At 38.8% G+C, this 19,288-nt stretch overlaps 1 protein-coding gene across 4 annotated transcripts in view; it reads right to left on the reverse strand.

The window, feature by feature from the left end:
• dsb (debris buster) overlaps positions 1-19,288 on the reverse strand; it is a 47,509-nt gene that overhangs the window by 17,247 nt on the left and 10,974 nt on the right. For all 4 annotated transcript variants that reach the window (XM_043429926.1, XM_043429925.1, XM_043429928.1 and 1 more), the window contains exons 3-4: positions 2,824-2,915; positions 886-1,046 (exon numbers count right to left, since the gene is read on the reverse strand). In XM_043429926.1, the coding sequence (XP_043285861.1) occupies positions 886-1,046; positions 2,824-2,915 (253 nt within the window). The remainder of the gene's footprint in view (positions 1-885; positions 1,047-2,823; positions 2,916-19,288) is intronic.

Consider the following 19,288-nt stretch of genomic DNA (forward strand, 5'->3'; position numbering starts at 1 on the left):
CCACGGACCGTACAACTTATGAGTTTTTTTATGAATTTCTAAAGTTCCCGAGAAAGTCGAGCGACGCATTTCCGGCTTTTCGCATCGAACCGACGTGTACAGAGCCTTCGGAAACCGCAGTTCCGACGCGATGTCAAACGCGAATCGCGTCGTCGAAGCAGCTCAAACTTTACATAACTGACAAGCCTCCCGTGTAACATTAATCTACACGATCGAGGGGAGCTTGAGAAGCCTGTTAAACGTCAAACAAAACGAGAATTACGTGAAAAAAAGGAACATAAATGAAAGATAAAAGGAAAAGGGGCAGAATCGGATCGCCAGCGTGCAGCGTGCCGCCTTCGGTCGTCGCTTCATAATTTCTCTTGGTTCGTATATGGCATTCTTCTGCATCAGTTACGGTGAGTTACGTTTAGCGAGAGTTTAATAGCCGCAGGAAATTTACGCCACTTCTGACTAATTCTATTGAGTTTCTTCTTACTAATCGAAATGTAATAAGAAAACAATTTTCATCGTTCCGTCATCTGAATTTTCCTCGAACGCACCACTTCCGTTCAACATTCATAACATTTTTATTGTCCACGATATTCGATTTGTTTTTTATTCGTCGATCGACGTTGTAAACACATTTTTTCGTGCAAAAATTCAGTAAAAATATTTGTGATTCCACACAAATGGATTGTCAATTAAAAATCGGTCGAATGTTTCAATGAAAAATATTTTTTACGTTGTAATTTTTCGAAAACTAGGACCATTTTTAACGAGGGACCGACAACATTTTTATGGAATTTTCCCAATGAATTTTGTCGTTTTTCTATTCGTCTGAGAACGCTTGAAACTGTCAGAAAACTTATTTTTTCGATAAATTTTTGCGTAAGGAATCTTTACCTGTAAACAAAAGGCCCGACTTCCTGGAGCTTGGGTTTTTCCTGATAGTTCAAAAAGTTTTCGGCGTTGGTTACGTTGAAAATGTAAACTTTGGTGAGTCTGACAACCCCAGGTTTTTGCCAGTACTGGAAAGATAACGATCCGTTCCACAATCGCAATTGCTGAGGAAGAAAATACAAAAAAAAATCATGTAACATTTGTTGGTGTTAATAATGACGTCATGCGGGTCAGCGAGAGATAAAAAAACTCAAAATTGCATAATCCGCGATGAAAAACTGGGGAAAGTATTACATCCTCTCCCATGCGATATTCTCGGTAGAAATAAAAGTGAAAACTGATACATTTCGTAATTCATCTCGCGCGAGTTATAATTCTACGTTTATGCAGCGATTGAATAGGAAGCGATTTTTATCGAAATTGTTTTCGTAACAGTTGTGAGATAATCGAACGACTCTGAATCCTCAATTAATAATGAATCATCCGACAAAAATGTCTGCGTTTTATAATTCAACGATTGAATTAAATCTCCCAAAGAAAAAAGCACGAAACGTATCGACCGGTTTGCTCAAGTCGCATAAATAAAAAAATCATGAATCGATTGATCGATCGAAACTCTGCTATTAACCGCAACGATTTTTCACCAGAATCATCAAAATCTTCAACTAGATAGGAAAAATATTTTTTAAGCTATTCCTTCCACGAACCCGAATATTCTAAAAATAACTGATTTTCAATAACAATAAAGTAAAATTGCATGCGAACAGATTGGCGAAATATCAGCTCAGATTGTCGAACATTTAATAAATAATGAAAACTTCAAAAATCGTAAAATTCATACAAGAGCACATGGAGCTTCCATCATCACCACATTTCTATTCAATAATTCTAAATTCCTGATACAAACGGTCTCGCAGAAATAAATTTACGGAATCCACAGCGACGATAAAAATAAAGAGCTACCGAATGCTAAAAAGAAATATTAAGGAGTTTCGATACCTGTTAACAAATTTTAAGAAATTGATAAAACTTGGTGATAATGTTCTTCAACATAACGTGCAAAAGCTCAATTTTTTTCGAAATTTTCTTCTACATAGTTATCGAGTAATAAAGCATTAAAGCAAAGTTCTTATGCCCGGAATGTATACTTATGAAACACTATGCTTATACACGTGATCTTTCGAGTTCAATTACTCGATAACGGTGTAGAATAAAAATCTAAAAAAAAAACATTCTAAAAAAAAAATTTTGTAAAATTCTGAACTTTTTGAATTTTTTTATGTTCTTAACATGGCTTAGCATATGACAGCATTGTATCGACTGTACCGAAACTCCTTAACGATAGAAGTTGGAAAAATGGCAGAAGCAGAAGCTCTTTCCATATAACCGCGACTTCTCAGAGGTTAAGAATGGGTCCAAATTTCGAGTGCCCGAATTTGGGCTAGCAAAAAATACGCTCATTCGAAAGGAATACCTTAAATGAAACAAAATTATTTGCAAGAGTAATTCCGGCAAAACATTGGCTCGACTTCGCGGGCTAATGTTAATGCATTAGAAAAAAAAAATTCGAATGAACTGATCAAGTAATTAATGCTCACTGTTAAGTCAGTTCGATAATTAAGATTCATCGAAAATTTCATTGATGTGACTAGAAAAGGTGGTTGACCAAATGGATGAAAAAGTTTTCTAATCTCAATGATTCGGCTTCGTTGATTTAGATTTGCCATTCGCAGGAATGCTCACAACTCGATTGAATGAACTGAAAGATTGCCTCGAACCCGGAGGAAGGTTCAACGAACCGGATCCTTGATTTCCGACCTCGAAGAGGCTTTTTCAGGAAAATACGAAGGTGATGGGATCGACGTACGCACGGTTGAAAAAGGCTTTCGGATGCGGAGAAATTTAGAGAAACTGAGAGCAAGAATTAGTCGAGAAGCTTACCCTCAAAATGACGTAATCGACCCAAGGTATGCTGCTGAGGACGATACCAATTGAGAGTGCCAGTAGACCGAACAATATAGCGGCGATCCTGCCTGAAAATGTAAAAATAAAAGATCAGTGTTGCGTCCGTAAATCGTCGTTTCTTCTTCTTCTTCTTATTCTTTTTCATGTGTTTTTTACTTTTTAAAAGGAAGAAAAGAACAAGACTCGGAGAAAAATTGATGTCACAAGTCGTTGCCGTAACTTTTAATGCTCAAGATCGCACATGCTTGTAAAAAGAGTTGAAAAATGAAGAAAAAGCGTAATAAATAAACGCAATGCATCCCTCTCCCTCTCTCTCCTTTCTTCTTCTCGCTCTCGTCATGCTCGACTGAGGTCACACACGTGTTGCAACTGCAACGCGATCGAGCATCTACGCACACAATAATTCTTCGTCCTTTTTTCTGGCGAATGCACGACACAGGTAAAATTTATGATAAATCCACGATTATGCGATAAGAATGAGACGATGACGATGCTCGTTGTGTCATTTGCCTCTGGATCGATTCCGCTATGGCAAAGTTCATTTTTCTCTTTCTCTTTCTCTCTCTCTGTGACGCTCGTAAATTCTTTTTCAATTGAGCAACGATCCGGCAATCCTCAATCAACGAGGTGTCCTCGTGCGAAGCTTTTTCTATTGTTTTCCCTTTTCATTCACCTCGTTACGTTCGCTTCGTTTTAAATGGCGATAAAATCTTGATTAAGTTTCAAAGGTGAGGCTGCTAAAGCTCTATCGAATTGCGTAATTGAGAAATGCTGCACGCCTCTTTATGCGATGTTCTACAACGAATGCGGATTATCAAAATCATTTATCTCTCCCATCGTTAGCTTAATGGCCGCACTGCGATCGCCATGATCGGGCAGAAACAGTGACCCAAGCGATTATTTGAAACGTGGAGAAATCGCAAATGCTACAGAGTAAAAATATTTTTCGAATACTTTGAAATTCTGGACGCACAAATCGATTCAGATGCAATGAAAAAAATTCGTAGGCAACGACGAATGTTCAGAAACGCGGAAAACTTTGTGGACTGTTAGAAATTTAAGGAACGCAAATTCTCGCTTAAATAGACGCGGGAATGGAAATTCGCGCAGGAACCGGAAGACAGCACCGAGCTGAATGATTCGATGAATAAATTCTGGAAAATTTTCAAGGACATTTTCACGCGGACGATCCCAGCCCTTCGGTATTAGCATTATTAATAAAAGTTGAACGGTCGACTTCGAAGTTACAAAATGCTCGTAAAGATGATTTTCATAGTTCGAGTTAAGTGGATACTAAAAGTCGAGTTTTCTGGTATGTGGAGAGAAATACGTGTTATTTCGAGAAATTCCCTACCGTTTTATTGACCCCTGACTCACTCGAATAGCCGCGGGCATAAATAATGCACGAAATTTGAACAAATTTTTTCTCAATTTCATTTCGTTTACATGCGCCCCATTAAAAATATGCTAATCACAAATCTACGGCGAGGAGGTAAAAGATCGCTGTTCTGTAATCATGGAATCACGTGCGTATATTCACGAGAGTGGATAATACTCGGCGTGCCTCTCTCGCTCGTACGTCTGGTCAGGAAGCAATCATTATACGGTACGTGTGTATTGACCAGATGCGGTAATTTTCTCTGCTTTCTCGTGGGATTTATTCAATCCATTGGTACGTCGATTGTCACGAATAGTGTGCGATTCTATTCAATTCTGTCAAAGGATTCTTTATTTCTTTTTTGCAGGAATAATCTTTTCGAAAATTCGCAAATTCGTGTCGTTTCGAAAGGGTGAAAAGACGAAGATTATTCGTGCACTTTGAAAGTGAACGAGCGAAAAATCAGCTCGATTTTAAACTGCTGTCAAAATGTTCAATTTTTATTTGGTCTTTCAAGGTAGAACGTGTCTGAAGGATCATATTTTATGGGAGTGTAAATTGCATCGATTTTTACTTCCTAATTAATGATTTTGTCATTCTAAATTAATGTCAAAGTTATTCATTCCAAATTGTAAATACATTTTTTCAACTTATCTTTTGGCGAATGAAATTACGAGCCATTAATTAAGCGGGGATCCGTCACTGAGTGAACCCCAAATTTCTGGGGAATGGCCCAAGCCAAGAAGAAACAAAATGCGAATTGAGCAAATGTGGGGTTACACGCGAGTGCCCGTCACCAATTTCGTTAAGTCTTTAAGGTATTATATCTTCATTACTAGTGAGACAATCGTCTCGAATTTTTTCCCAAACCTTTGTTACATACTTTATTTTTATTACGTACTTTTTTCATAAACTTCGTAAAAATCGTTTCGCGCATGAACAACCTTAATTCTGAGTTAAATTCGGTATTTTAATGAGTTTTGGATATCGACGATTCGAAAGTACGGAAATTTCATTTGGGAACGAATTTTCAGGAGAGACGGTGGTTGCAAATATTTCTCGAGGTTTGACAACGTTAAAGAAAATAAAAATTGATGTAAAACGGATAGAATTCGATCGGTGTAAGCGAATAAATGGATTAGCCGCGCGCAGTGGGGAGATCGAATGATCGAATTGAGTGGACTCGCTCTCGTCGCGATGTTCCGCTATACACCGATCTTGTTCAGCACGATAAATATTTTTCAAGGATAGCGGGAGTCGAGGCGTCGGAAATTCCGAAGATAATAAAATAGCAATAATATGTCGGCTTGTTTATTCTCATTTCTTTGTATCGTGACATTATACCGGCGGATAAAGTGGTCGAAAAAATAAGGAAGCGTATCTCGAGTGGTGACGAGGCGCATATGGGGCGAGAGGTCAGGGTCTGGCAGCACAATTCAAGCGTAAAAATAATGAAATGACAATCACGTGTGACCGCAGATGAGGAAAAAGTGGCGCTGCATTCCCAGCACAAACGAGAGTCTCGAGCCATTTTTATTTTGACTCGAAATTCCAGGCATTTTGGCCCGGGAATCCCGCCACGTGCACTCGCCATTCGCATAATTTTCGCACAAGAATCCTTGAAGCAGAAAACCAAAAATATATGTGCCAAAGTCTGAAAATACTTTAGAATTTCCGGTCTTTGATTTATTCCCCCGAAAACATGGAGAGACCCGCCGCAGCCCACTTATCTCGCGATCGGTCCCCGTCGAAAATCCCACGAACTCTTTATATCTTCGCGATTAATGTCAACACACGAATAAATACTTTTCGCCATAAATTCTCGTTTGGCAAGGTGCGCGCGAGCGGAGAATCAGGAAGGAAAATCGCTGAGGCTCTTTGCTCACACGCCAACATTTGAACGGGTTTTACGTTAGAGTCAACGACTCTCTGCTTATTCTAAAACTACCTTGGGGCAACCCAACAGACGCGTAACCTGCCGACGGAGCACAGTGTTCAATGAAAGTAGTCTATGAGAGAGCTTCTCGCGTCTCGAACGAGAAAACGTAACAGTTACGAGAAAGCTGAACATGCCGCACTAGAATTTTAGTGCATTTCTTAACACAGCATACAAATAAATATGAAAATATATTTGTTCGATCGCAATACCAACAATAAATTTTCGTCTTTGTTATAAATAATGTACAAAACGTGACTAAAGGAATGGAATAAATTTATGAACAATTTCATTGTTTTCACGACTGGTGTTAATGACAATTTCTGATTTTATAGCTTTTTAAACACACTCCTGCAGTAGCAGTAAACTTTTATCGTTGTTGCGAAAGAATTGGCTAAAGTTTCCTAACCTGTTTCGAAAACAATCACGAGTTTGCCGAGTTATTGAGATAGAAATGACTGGAAACGAAGCAAGTAACGAAACTAGGCCAGTTTACGATTAAGGGGGTCCTGCGCTTTAAAACGTCAAAAAATCGACTGGCTTCGGGGACGTTTTTGGATGCACGGAAATAACTCACGACAGCGAACTTTTCGGCATAGTTTCAAGGATATTTCAAGAGCACAAAATCATTTTTTTAATGTCCGAAATATTAATTTTTACATGCGGAAAGTTTGATTCTCGAACTTTCTCAGCTGCGTACAACGTGGAGATCGTAACTATTGTCTGCAACAAAAATTCCAATTTTTTCCCCCTTTTCAGGTATTTTCTTTCCACACGAACCTATAAAAAGCCGACATACTTGCGAAATTCTATATTTTTAGCGATTTTGAAAAAAAAAAACGCTTCTAAAGAAAGACTATCACTTCAACGTACTGTAAACATAAAATTTCCCAATTTTTTCGGGTTTTTATAGGTTCACATGGAAGCAAAATATATATGAAAATGGGAAAAAAATTATTTCTCACATTAAAAAAATGTTTTTGTACTTTGAAATATCCTTAAAACTCTACCGAAAAGTTTGCTATCGTGAGTTATTTCCGTCCATCCTAAAAAAATTCCCTAAACCAATCAATTTTTTGATTTACCAATCTTTCCGATTCTCACTGAATTTTCGGATGAAAATCCAGAAAGTAAAATGAAAAATAGATAGTTCACGCGATTTTGAAGTGCGCGGAGAAACGCTCGGGGGGGAAGCAAGTGTGTTTGACGCACTCGGGTCCGTTCCAGCGCGAGAGAGGCAGCGATAATGAGGCAGCTGTGCGCGCAGGTTCTCTCGGTTTGCTCGGGAGCCGCTAATGTTGCATAAAAGCATCCTCGCACTCGATCTCTCCTTTCTCGCGGCCATAACTCGCTCCTGTGTTCGAAATGCCGAATCGGTAAACATATGAAAATGTATAAAAAATATGCCGCGGATATTAAGTAATAATCGAAATAACAATAATGGCGCACGGGATGACGAAAAATAATGAAATTATTTGAAAAATCACGGGATTCTGTGCTCGCAAGATGAACTATTTCGGGACATCTTCGAGGAAGGAGAATGATTAATGGGATCGCCGAAAAATAAACGCGGCCTACATCCCTTTCGCGGCCGCATAGAATGGCGAGTATAACGGCATATTTTTTATTCCTTCCTCTCGATCTTCCTGTCGCGGGTGTTGCAACCTTTCTTCGCATAGTTTCGTACAGTTAATCTCATTCCTTTTTTCCTCCTCGTGATTCGTTTTTATTTTGAACGGTTATTCTCAAAGAGAATTCATAACGGGACTAGTCGCGAATCCTCTCTCGTTCCTCATCGTCGCGAGGGCAACGACGCGGGTGAAATAATGAGGATGATTCAAGAGAGAAAATGAATTCGGGGACTAAAAATACTGAGAGCGAAAACTTTTGGGTTCATTAGTCTAATCGAGGCGAAAGAAAAAGAGCGAGTGCGAGGGAGAAAGAGATGAGAAAATGGGGAAGATCAATTAGCGATAAGCGCTAAAGACCAATGAGAGTTCATTCTCGATGAAATATCTCTCTGGGTCATTAACTCGCTCGAGATAAAAATTTCGCTCGGCGAGTGGATCTCGTAAAAGGGGTTAATTTTACGATTTCCTTTGCTCGCCTCTAAAAGTTGTCTAAAAGTTAATAAAGCGATGACTCTGCGCTGCCTTTTTCCAGCTTCTTTTTTACAGCAGGATTGCGAATTTATATGCGTGGCAATAAAATTAGAGAATTCCTGAAGGAAATGGCGAGATATTATTTAACGACGACCGGAATGATTGTCTGCTGAGGTCGCGGAGCGGGAAATTTTTCCGTTTTATCAGCGCCCCGATGCGATGTTTATCCAGAAAAAAAGTAATGATCATATTACTTCGTGAAAACCTGAATCCGGAGGTGACTTTTCCCCTCCCTTGACGTGTCTCGTTCCTCGTTATTTTCCGGCCTACGATTGTACCGTCAGGTTTTCCCCAGCCCCGATCCAGAGGCACCCTCCATTTTCGTTTTTTCGTTGTCCGCGTCATTTTTGTTTTTCGTTTTTTCGTCCTGCCACCGGTCAAGAACCTCGGCACTGGTTTCAATTTTTAATGAACGTCTGGGAGCTCGACTCGCTGTTGCCAAGAGGCTGAGGGGTATTTAAATTTCCCTTCTTTCTTTTGGACCCGCCGCGAAGGGCACGCACACTCTGCGATAAATTGTCGTCGTACGGAATAATGTGCTTTTACGATCGGGGCCGGGGGAGGGGGTCGAATGATGCGCGGTGGAAAGTTTCATTTAAAAAAAAGAAACATCGAAACAAAAATTTGATCGCGATATGTCCACGGGTTTTTACAGCCTCCGATACAGCCTTTTTTCTGCAATCCGGTTTTCCTTTCCTCGTTTAATTCAAGGTGAATCTCACTTGAACATTTATCCTCTTTTACCAAAGTACTGAACATCCTATTTTAGACAAATTTACATCTCCCTTCGAGCCTCGTTATAACGCAGATTTCTCAAAGTTTCTCTCCTTTTTATGTCACTCAGGGAATCCGTTTTGTGATTATTTACAAATGTCTTCGTGCATGCGCGTATATTTGCTTATCCGTTTTCATGGGGGCGTATATAGCTGGTCTCAGGCGACCTTGCGAGCAAGTACAAAGTGTCGTTGCACTTGCAAGGCTCGTACCCTCGATCTCTCTCTCTCTCTCTCTCTCTCTCCGTCGTTCTTATTTTCTTCATGAATCTTGTGAATGTGCTTTTTATTCGACGATCTGACATTGGAGATGCAAATAAGGCAAGAAAAGCCAATGCAAAGAACGTGCAACATCGTTATTACACGAGATAACGATTTTCACTTGATTCGCTTCCTTAAGGAAGTTCACGCGGATCTAATGGAAATCGAAAACTCCAAATTTAGGAGTTGAAATTTGGAAATATGCAGCGTGCATTCCCGGAATTATTATAGGATCTAGTCTAGTTGTTGAGAAATCAATGAACGAAAATCACATCTTTTTAATCCTTATACAAAAGCTCTTATGGCAGAGTGCCCCGTGCGACGATTTCGATTTAATGAAATATAATCCTCCCAAATTTGAGGAGCCAAAAACGAGAATAAAAAAATATCATGTTTTTAGAGATCAATTACGTCTCGAGAAAGCCTTGTTACTGATGAAAATCACTTGGCAATGGAAAAAGAAAAAGAAAAAAAAAATCTCGACAAATAAGTTACCCATAATTTCAATAATTGTGAGAATAAATTTTACTCGTTTCTTTGATCATGAAAAGAGCAAAAAATTTGATTTTATTTATTATTCCTTCTCCTCCTGTGTACATGGACTGGAAAATTACAAAATTATGTTTCCCAAGTACCAATTATTCCTTCCATTGAATGACATTTATATATATATATATTTATATATATTCTCAGGAATGAAAATCCTCTCTTCAGAGATTCCTATGCAGTCCGATCTTTCCGTAATTTTCCATTCTCATCGAGGAAGAATCATTTATTGACCTCGAGAAAAATATAAGACGCAATCATCCTCAGATATCACTTCTCAAGGTGATATTGTTTTGTGAAACCGTGAAATTGTTTTCGAGAACTCGCGAGTGAGAGAGAGAGAGAGAGAGCGAGAGAGTCTGCTGCATAATATTTCTATATTCATATGTAACGTGAATTAGCAAAACTCGCGAATATCACACGAGAGTGCAAATTGGAGTCGGCACAGGTTACGAAGGTCTGAAAAGACGAGGAATCGGGCATCTTTTCGCATTCGGTAATTTTTAACGTTGAGATTTCTCAGGCATCGCAGGGAATTGCAGAACGAAATTTGTTGGTTGCAATCAAACTTTGATTCGCCACTTTTTTAATTTCATTTTTCATTCCGAAGTTATTGAAATTCGTGAAAAATTGGATCAACATTTTTCATTGTTTCTGCTCAAAATTCGAGCAGAAAATTCATAGCTCTTCGCTCCCGGGCATTAAAAATGAAAGAAAGTAAAAAAACGTCTGCATAAATGAAGAACTCAAGCAGCCATTTTTCCACGATTTTATTCCTTTGGAATATAAATTTTAACGATCGCACGGGCAAGTGTAATTTGTGAAGCAAGTCCCGTAGCGAGTGGCTGCCGAGGAGGTGGGAAACGAAATTCGTGATGGCTCGGGGCAGTCTGACCCGATGCATCCGTGACTACTTCGCGCCAAATCGTTCGGGAGAAATGGCAAACTCGCGTGGGTCATACGATACGTGATTTAGCCGGGGATTCATCGGGAGCGTATACGTATAGCGCGCTCGCGGTATCTCCAAAAGTAGTTCACGTCCCCGTTCGACGTTACAGTGTGCTTGCTCTCGCTGACATTTTGTTTTTACTCGTCACAATTTGTGCATTATAATAATGAGGCTGCAGCGCAATGGGAAATGTCACATCGGAGACTCTTTACTTTTATTGTTATTTTTAAGGAACAACTCCATTATATTCTGACGTCGAAAGTATTTCGTTCAGATCTTTATAAAAATGGAAAGAGCCGGAGAGAAATTCAAGTGTTTTTTACTAAATGCTCCTGAATAAATCACTCAAAGCAATTCCCAAAAAATGAAAAAGTGTTTTTTGTCAGAATTGTGATTTTTTAATCATTGAACAAGTTTCGATTGGCATTGCACTGCTGAGGCAGAAACATTTTTTCGTCCTCGAAGAAAAAATTCTTCAGTCCTGCCGAAAAGAAGAGGATCGAATACAGTTCCTGCGCGAATCAGCTGACTGGGTATTGTTCGTTCCTGCTGGGCGATATGAGAATCTTCCCGTGGCTCCACATCGGGTTTTATAAGGAGGCCATTGGGACGAGCATTTTTGTACGGTTCTCTCTCTCTCTCTCTCTCTCTTCGTTTTGTTTATCTCATCGAATACTCGAAAGCTTAAGCTGGGATGGGAAAGACGATTGAGAAGCGGAGGAAGGATCTGACACGAGGCGGAGTGGAATTCTCGGGTGCGGAGTCGACGTAGCGGTGTATAACCGGTTGCGTTTTATGTCGAAGCTGTTCACAGAGAGCTCGAGATTGCCTTAGCGTTGCAAATCGATGCGGTCTTATTTATCTTCGGGTTTCTTTGGCTCGGGTGAGGGGAGAAAGAGCAGGGAAATTGGAGGCGCAGAAATGGAGAGAGGAAGTTGCGGAGCAGGAAGGGGGAGAAGCGAAAAGGAGAAAGAGAGTGAGAAGGCTGGGAAGGAAGTGCAGAGAAGAGCACGAGGAGGACAATAAGGAGAGAGAAAAGAGGAAAAATTGGAAGGAAGAGAATGGCAGAAAAAGGGACTGAGAGCGAGGGCAATTACGAGGAAGAGCGGAGCAGAGAAGCACAAAAAGAAGAGCGGAGAGCGAACGAGAATAATGAAAAGAGAGAATGCGTCCGCGGGAGAAAGGAATTGCGAAAAATCCTTACGAAGAGGACAACGAAAGGAAGAAAAAGGCAGGAAGCCAAATAACGCAGCAAAATGATGGACGAAAGCATGTGTTCGAGGCCACGGAACGATCGAGAAATCGTGAATTCATACTTGAGACTTCAAGACCGAAGGAGAAAGGAGTACCCGAAGAAAGATAACGAAAGAGGAAAGAGAATAAACTGGAAACCTCTCGCGGCTCTCAACGCGCTTTATACCGTAATGCTTTTACCTCGGACAAAGCGAATTTTCTAACGATGCACCTGTGTCTACAATATCAAGACTCCGCGATCGGTGATGTGCAATTACTTCCCGCGAGTAAGCCATCTCCTCGCGCGACGAATCGTTAGCGTGTCTATTAACCGAGAAACAAGACAAATCTAAAGAGGGCGAGAGCGTTGATTAACTGATTCTTTCTTCGTGACCATTACTCGAGATTCTCATTAAAACGAGGCTCGGAGTGGCTGCTCGATTCAATTTTGCGAATAGACTGTCGAAAATTTGAGCCGAAAACCTTCCCATTTACACCCTCAACACTTTCCTCGCTTCGATTTACCTCCCGAAACGCTTTTAAGGTAGTTTTACACAGAGTTTATATGCGTAGTCGAGTGACACCTGACACGCATATCTAATTTTAGCGGGATGAGACAAATGTGCTTAAATATGAAGAAAACCACACAGGGCTACAGGGAATATGAGTAAAAGATCATTTATCTTTCCATATAACGAATGAGAGCCTTTTTCGAAGTTTATGAAAAAGTACACAATAACAATTATAACGAAGGTTTAGGAAAAAATTCGAGACGATTGTCTCACTAGCAATAAAGATATAATACCTTAATTCGACATTTTGTTTCTTGGCTTCGGCCATTCCTGTCATAGCCTTCTGTCTTTTTATTAACACTTTTTTCTTGATCCATTTCCCTTTGCGCTCTGTAAGCGATTATTTTACATAAAAAACTAGTATTTTCGTCAGAGACGAATGAAATTTGGGGTTCCGTAAGTGATGGATACCCGCTTAATTAATGGCTTGTAATTTCATTCGTCCCAAAAAATAAGTTGAAAAAATCTGTATTTACAATTTCGAATGAATAGCTCTGACATTAATTCAAAGTGACAATATATATGTTCAATTGGGAAGTGAAAATCGGCCGAATTGAGACACCCATAAAATACGATCCTACGGTCTACCTTAATCACCAGTATTTGAAATTCAGATTTCGGTTCTTTTCTCTTTCTTTCTTCATTAAAAAATTGGACGTTCATTCTCGTGTGGATATTAACCGACGTTCATGCACGTGGATAAATACCCGCGCTGCACTCGACGAAAATCTCCCGTGAAAGAAAAGTAGAATCAAGGACGACGTGTTGGAGAAACTTTCTACCGAAAACAACTTCTCCCCCACGTTTTTATTAATCGTTAATTTTTCCTCATTACCACCGCCTCGAGTTATAGGGTTGCTTTTTCGTAATGGTTCATTCAGATATTCCAGTCTTCGCGAGAAGACTCGCGATTGGGAAAAATAATCGTCTCGTCGTAGATCGCGATCGATATTGGAATCTTCAACAATTTATCTAAATACGCGATCGCGATCCTAATGTCGAAATTCCGAGCTTCTAGAGCCAGTTTTAGGAGGGAACAACAGTTATAACGCGAGCGATATTCACGTCGGTTCGAGGCTCGGTCTCGACCTCGATTTATCGCGTGCTAAGTAGTCCGATTGTATCCATGAAAAAAGGGATTCTACGCATGAACTGCTGATAATAATGAATAAGCCTATACGAGAGGTCGTGGGCAAAGAGGAAAAACCTCGAGGCTCAGCAAAACCGTTACGCTAAACGCCAATGCATTTTGATCGATAACTAAATCTTTCATAATACAAACAAATCAATGCAAATTAATTCTGCAGCTAAAAGTAACTAACATGTAAAATTCTCAACTAAAAGTGTCGCCGAAACGATTTCAAGTTCAATTCAATCCATGCAAATTTCATATTTGTATTCAAATAGAAATTCATTCTCGACAGGATCATTGATTGAAAAGCTTCTGAACGACAGACATCAATTAAGATAGATCATGTCCGAAGGATCATATTTTATGGGAGTGTAAATTGTATCGATTTTTACTTCCTAATTGAAGATTTTATCATTCTAAATTAATGTCAAAGTTATTCATTCGATATTGTAAATACATTTTTTCAACTTATCTTTTGGCGAATGAAATTACGAGCCATTAATTAAGCGGGGATCCGTCACTGACTGAACCCCAAATTTCATTCGTCTCTGACGAAAATACTATAGTATTTATGTAAAAAATCGCTTTACAGAGCGCAAAGGGAAATGGATAAAGAAAAAAGTGTTAATAAAAAGACAGAAGGCTATGACAGGAATGGGTCAAGCCATGAAGAAACAAAATGCCGTATTAAGCAAATGTGATGTTACACGAGTGCTCATTACCAATTTCGTTCAATCTTTAAGGTGTCATATCTTCATTGCTAGTAAAAAAATCGTCTCAAATTTTTTTCCAAACCTTCGTTATATACTTCATTGTTATTGTGTACTTTTTCATAAACTTCGTAAGAAGCGTTCATTCGTTATATGGAAAGATAAACGATTTTTTATGCATAGTCCTTATTTGTCTCAATAAACAATGAGACAAACCCTTTAAAATTTGATATTCAGTCGATTAACCATTTAAACTCTGTATAAATTTCAAGACTCTCTTAAGAAAATCGTATCGTACATGAACTACCTTAAAATACAATAACAGATGAAGTTTCTCAACATATTTACGAATGAGGAATTCAATGATGAAGATAAAATAACAAGGATAATAGTATGTTCGAAAAAAAATGAGCGGAGTTGTAAAAAATTTGGGATTTGGATGAAAAAATGTAGATGGAAAGCCAAAGAGAGGAAAGATCACTTGTACGAGTGGGTAAACGAGGGTAAACGGTCTCAAAGCTGCTTTCAGTAGTCCAGCATCGTGTGAGCGGCTATATAAACGTTTTGGTGAAGGTATATCTATGTACGTATGTACGTAAAGGATTACAGGCATCTCGGTTTGCCGGAGATACGTGGTCAGGGCCAACTTGACGAGGAATTTTCGTGTTTGCCAACCAGCACCGTTCAATTGCACACACAAAAACATCAAGATTTACACGTACAGAGGCATATTCACAAATGTTGGGGGAAGTTGCGACAGAGAGTGATCGCCGATGCAGTTTTCTTTGCTTGTGTACGAACGAGCCTTTACAAGCCTTTGCAAGAACTATTGCCAAGTTCTGCAGCCCCAGACCGAGTGAATGTCAATATCGATGTGACTCAACATATATAAGCATATTTTTATTTATTTGACACGAGAAACGATCATTGTGTGTGTGTAACGAATTATCCTCAATTCTCACACTGGAGAAACGAGTAATAAACGGTTTTACAACATTTTCAAAATCTTTTATCATTCACTCAGATATACGTGAGAATCAATTGATTTTTATTCGTCGAAACAAGACTGATTTCTCCCTTGCAGGAGTCCCAAGTCGCTGGAGATCCTCCGAACAATCATTCCCTCTCGTCTTTCGCAAACACTTTCATTTCACAGCGTTATCTCTTTTTATGAACGATCGCGCGAGATTTGTGTAACGCACATTGCGAAAACTTCACTTTTCTAACGGTTTATATTATCGCCTTCGATCGTGAAATATCCGATGAGGCAAACGTGGATGAACTATATTTATTCGTTACTTTATAACGCGCACGCGCACACGCGGAGCAGTTCGAGCGGAATAAGTCGTCGAATGGTGCATGTTGACGTTACGAAAATAGTGCGCGATTAAATGTTCACTCGATTGTATGGCGATTTTTCGAAACATATTTCATGTGCGGCCTTTCAACGATTTTATGTAATTGGGCCAAAACATCCGAGAATTTTCAATTGAAAGGTGCTCGAGACTCTTTTCTCCAATTTTTCTATCCCCCTCGACACCACTCGTGCTTAAATCTCTCGAAATGTGATTAAGGGGTCCTGCTTTAAAAAATCAAAAAATCGATTGTCTTCGGGAACGTCTTTAAGATGGACGGAAATAACTCACGATAACGAACTTTTCGGCACAGTTTCAAGGATATTTCAAGAGTACAAAATCATTTTTTTAATGTGCGAAATATTAATTTTTACACGCGCAAATTCTGATTGTCGAAGTTTCTCAGCTAAGTACAATGTGGAGATCGTAATTATTGTCTGCAACGAAAATTCCAATTTTTTTTCCTCTTTTCAGATATTTTCCTCCCACACGAACCTATAAAAAGCCGAAATAATTGCGTAATTCTATATTTTTAGCGATTTTGAAAAAAAAACGCTTCTAAAGAAAGAATGTCACTTCAACGTACCGTAAATATAGAATTTCCCAATTTTTTCGGGTTTTTATAGGCTCATATGGAAGCAAAATATATGAAAATGGAAAAAAAATTTGGAATTTTTTATGCAGACGATAATTACGATCTCCACATTGTACGCAGCTGAGAAACTTCGACAATCAGACTTTGCGCATATAAATCGTGTACAAATTATTATGTCTCACATTAAAAAAATGTTTTTGTACTTTGAAATATCCTTAAAACTATACCGAAAAGTTCGCTATCGTGAGTTATTTCCGTCTATCCTAAAAACATTCACGAAAACAATGAATTTTTTGACTCTCTAAACCAGGATCCCCCCCTTAACTATGAAAAAGAGAAGTAAAGAGAGAGCGAGAGAGTGCTGGGAAGCGAGTACTGGTCATTGTAATAAGAGAAAAAGTAATAAGGGGATTTAATATTCACACGGTAGCTCGAGCGAGATAATTTATTGTTGAGTTATCGTCATTAACCGTATACACACATTCATATTCATATACGCATGCATTCACGTAAATATATGAAAATGGTTACAAAAGGCATATACCTAATAATTGTATTCTTGGCGCAACTGCATTTACTCAAATGCTTCGAGAGTTCTCCAACTACATTGCCACGACTTCATCATCGTTATGCACTCGTGTAATGTACGTGACATATCATCAACTCCGGAAGCTCATTCATGACCTTTTGTAATTCTTTAAATCATATGTTTTTTCGATAATAAAAAAAAAATCAATTACGAGCCGAGTCTCAATTTTTCTCAACGGAGGAAACGACTCTTGGTCGTCTTCTTCAGAGCCTGAACTCTTCGAATTTGAACCAATTTTTTATTTATTTTTCCACTGAAAAAAAGGGTAGTAAATTTAACTTACCAAATACGAAAATTTGTCAAAATTCATCAAATTTAGTTAAACTTGAACACGTAGTAGTCGATCTTGTAAAACTGATTTTTATTACGATCAATTGTTTTTTTAATTAAATGAAAATTAATTGAGTTTTTAAATTTTCATTTTTGTATATTTTTTCATTTTGATGTTAACTTGTTTTTTTAGTTGAAGTTTTCATAGAACCCGTTTTGGAAGAAAAAATGATTCTCGTAATCGGGCCAGTTCTTATTTGACTGGATGTTTTTTTTTTTTATAAAACGACCGAATTAAATCCTCTGAGCAGTGTCTATGAGTGAGGCCAGAGATCGTAAACATTATTTCCAGTTTCACTAGCACGTCCTGATCAACTTCGAGTGTAGGTTCACCGAAAGTGAAAGTCATTTAAAAATGTCTGGCTTTACGCTGACGCCCGTCCGCGTGTACAGATGAATCCGCGAAAATATTAACGAGCCAGGGAGAAAAAACGTTTTTTTTCGTTTGTTGGAATCTAAAGGAAAACTTAAGAAAAATGACAAGTCACTCAATTCTCACTGCGGGCCAATCAATGCCAGGAAGTCTACGGCTCGAGTTAATAGAAAATTATTGATGATTTTGACGGATGAAAAATACGGTGAAATTCATCGAGTGGCTCAGCTTTTACGAATGACTCATAAACTGCCGGAATTTGTGATATAATGCTCGATAAAAATGTATGGATATTGGATCGAAGGACGTTTAGGCCTGCGGACGTCCTCGGCTCGGTGTAATTGTCAAGGTCGTCTCATTTTTCAAATTACAATGAATCAGCGATTCACCGTCGAGCAGAGGACACGAGGGTTCTTTGTGTCTTTTGGACTTCGATATGGACTCAACGCTTTCGTGAGTTAGTGTGAGAGCCAGAAAAATCAAAAATAAGAGTGAAACGAATTGAAGAAACGTGCGGCTGTAATCGCTGAAATATTCGAGGTCGTTCACCCGACAGCAGATGCCCGAATATACAGGCTGGCAACAAACATTTTCTAATTCCGTTAAGCCAGTCAATTGTGCGATCGTTATTATTTTTGAAAATAAATTACATCTCGTCAGAGTTTCGTGTTACTTGTTCGTTGCGGTAACCTTCGTCGAACGATTATCCATACAAAATCGGCTTTTATTGTCATTCAAATTCTCATTATCGATCATCATTCTTCTCCCCGTCAAATTTTCTTCACACCTTTCAAATCTAACGATAATCGCAGAGCTTCACAATCAAACTTTGATCTTTCCTAGAGATGAAAAAAAGACTCTTGAGCACTCAGATGATTCTAGAATACTCGAAAGAAGTGCTATTCAAGGAAGAATGAAAAGATCAACATGCGGGGATGGCCCGTTGTTGGGAAGCAGCGATAAACGAGGCTTTATGGTCCATAAAAAAGAATAAATCATCGCTTTATTCCTTAGATAATCATCTGACGATTCAATGTTTCAGTAACAACGCGATCTGCGATGGAGACTTCGTGGGGATTTTCATTGCCAGGAAGCCTGGTCTCAGTTTTATTTTTTAATCGTAAAAACAAACATTTTCTTCAATGATTATTATTCAAAGTAATTTTGAACCAAATTATTCAGAATTTCGTGTTAATTAAATTGGCGAATGTTGACAAAAACCGTTGCTCCACAACGCGAACCAGTTCAATGTCTATTATACCCCGATAAATGAGGTTTCATACCGTGTGCGTGGAAAAAAATGTTTTTTTCTCCGCGAAACGGTCAAAGGATCAACAAGAGATTGGAGACGAGACTTTTGGTCTCGAAGGACGAAATAACTCGCGGTATATTTAGAGTAAAAAAATCCTTGGCAAGCATCTCTGAAATAATTTCATTGAAATTTATACAGTGTGAGGGCTACTCGAAATTTGCACACGAAAATAATTAACAATCACGGTGAAATATCGAGTTGATTATTATGAAAAGTAACAGTAATCGTGGCATGC

Source organism: Venturia canescens, chromosome 10 (assembly GCF_019457755.1).
Source record: "Venturia canescens isolate UGA chromosome 10, ASM1945775v1, whole genome shotgun sequence".
In the NCBI taxonomy this organism is placed as follows: domain Eukaryota; kingdom Metazoa; phylum Arthropoda; class Insecta; order Hymenoptera; family Ichneumonidae; genus Venturia; species Venturia canescens.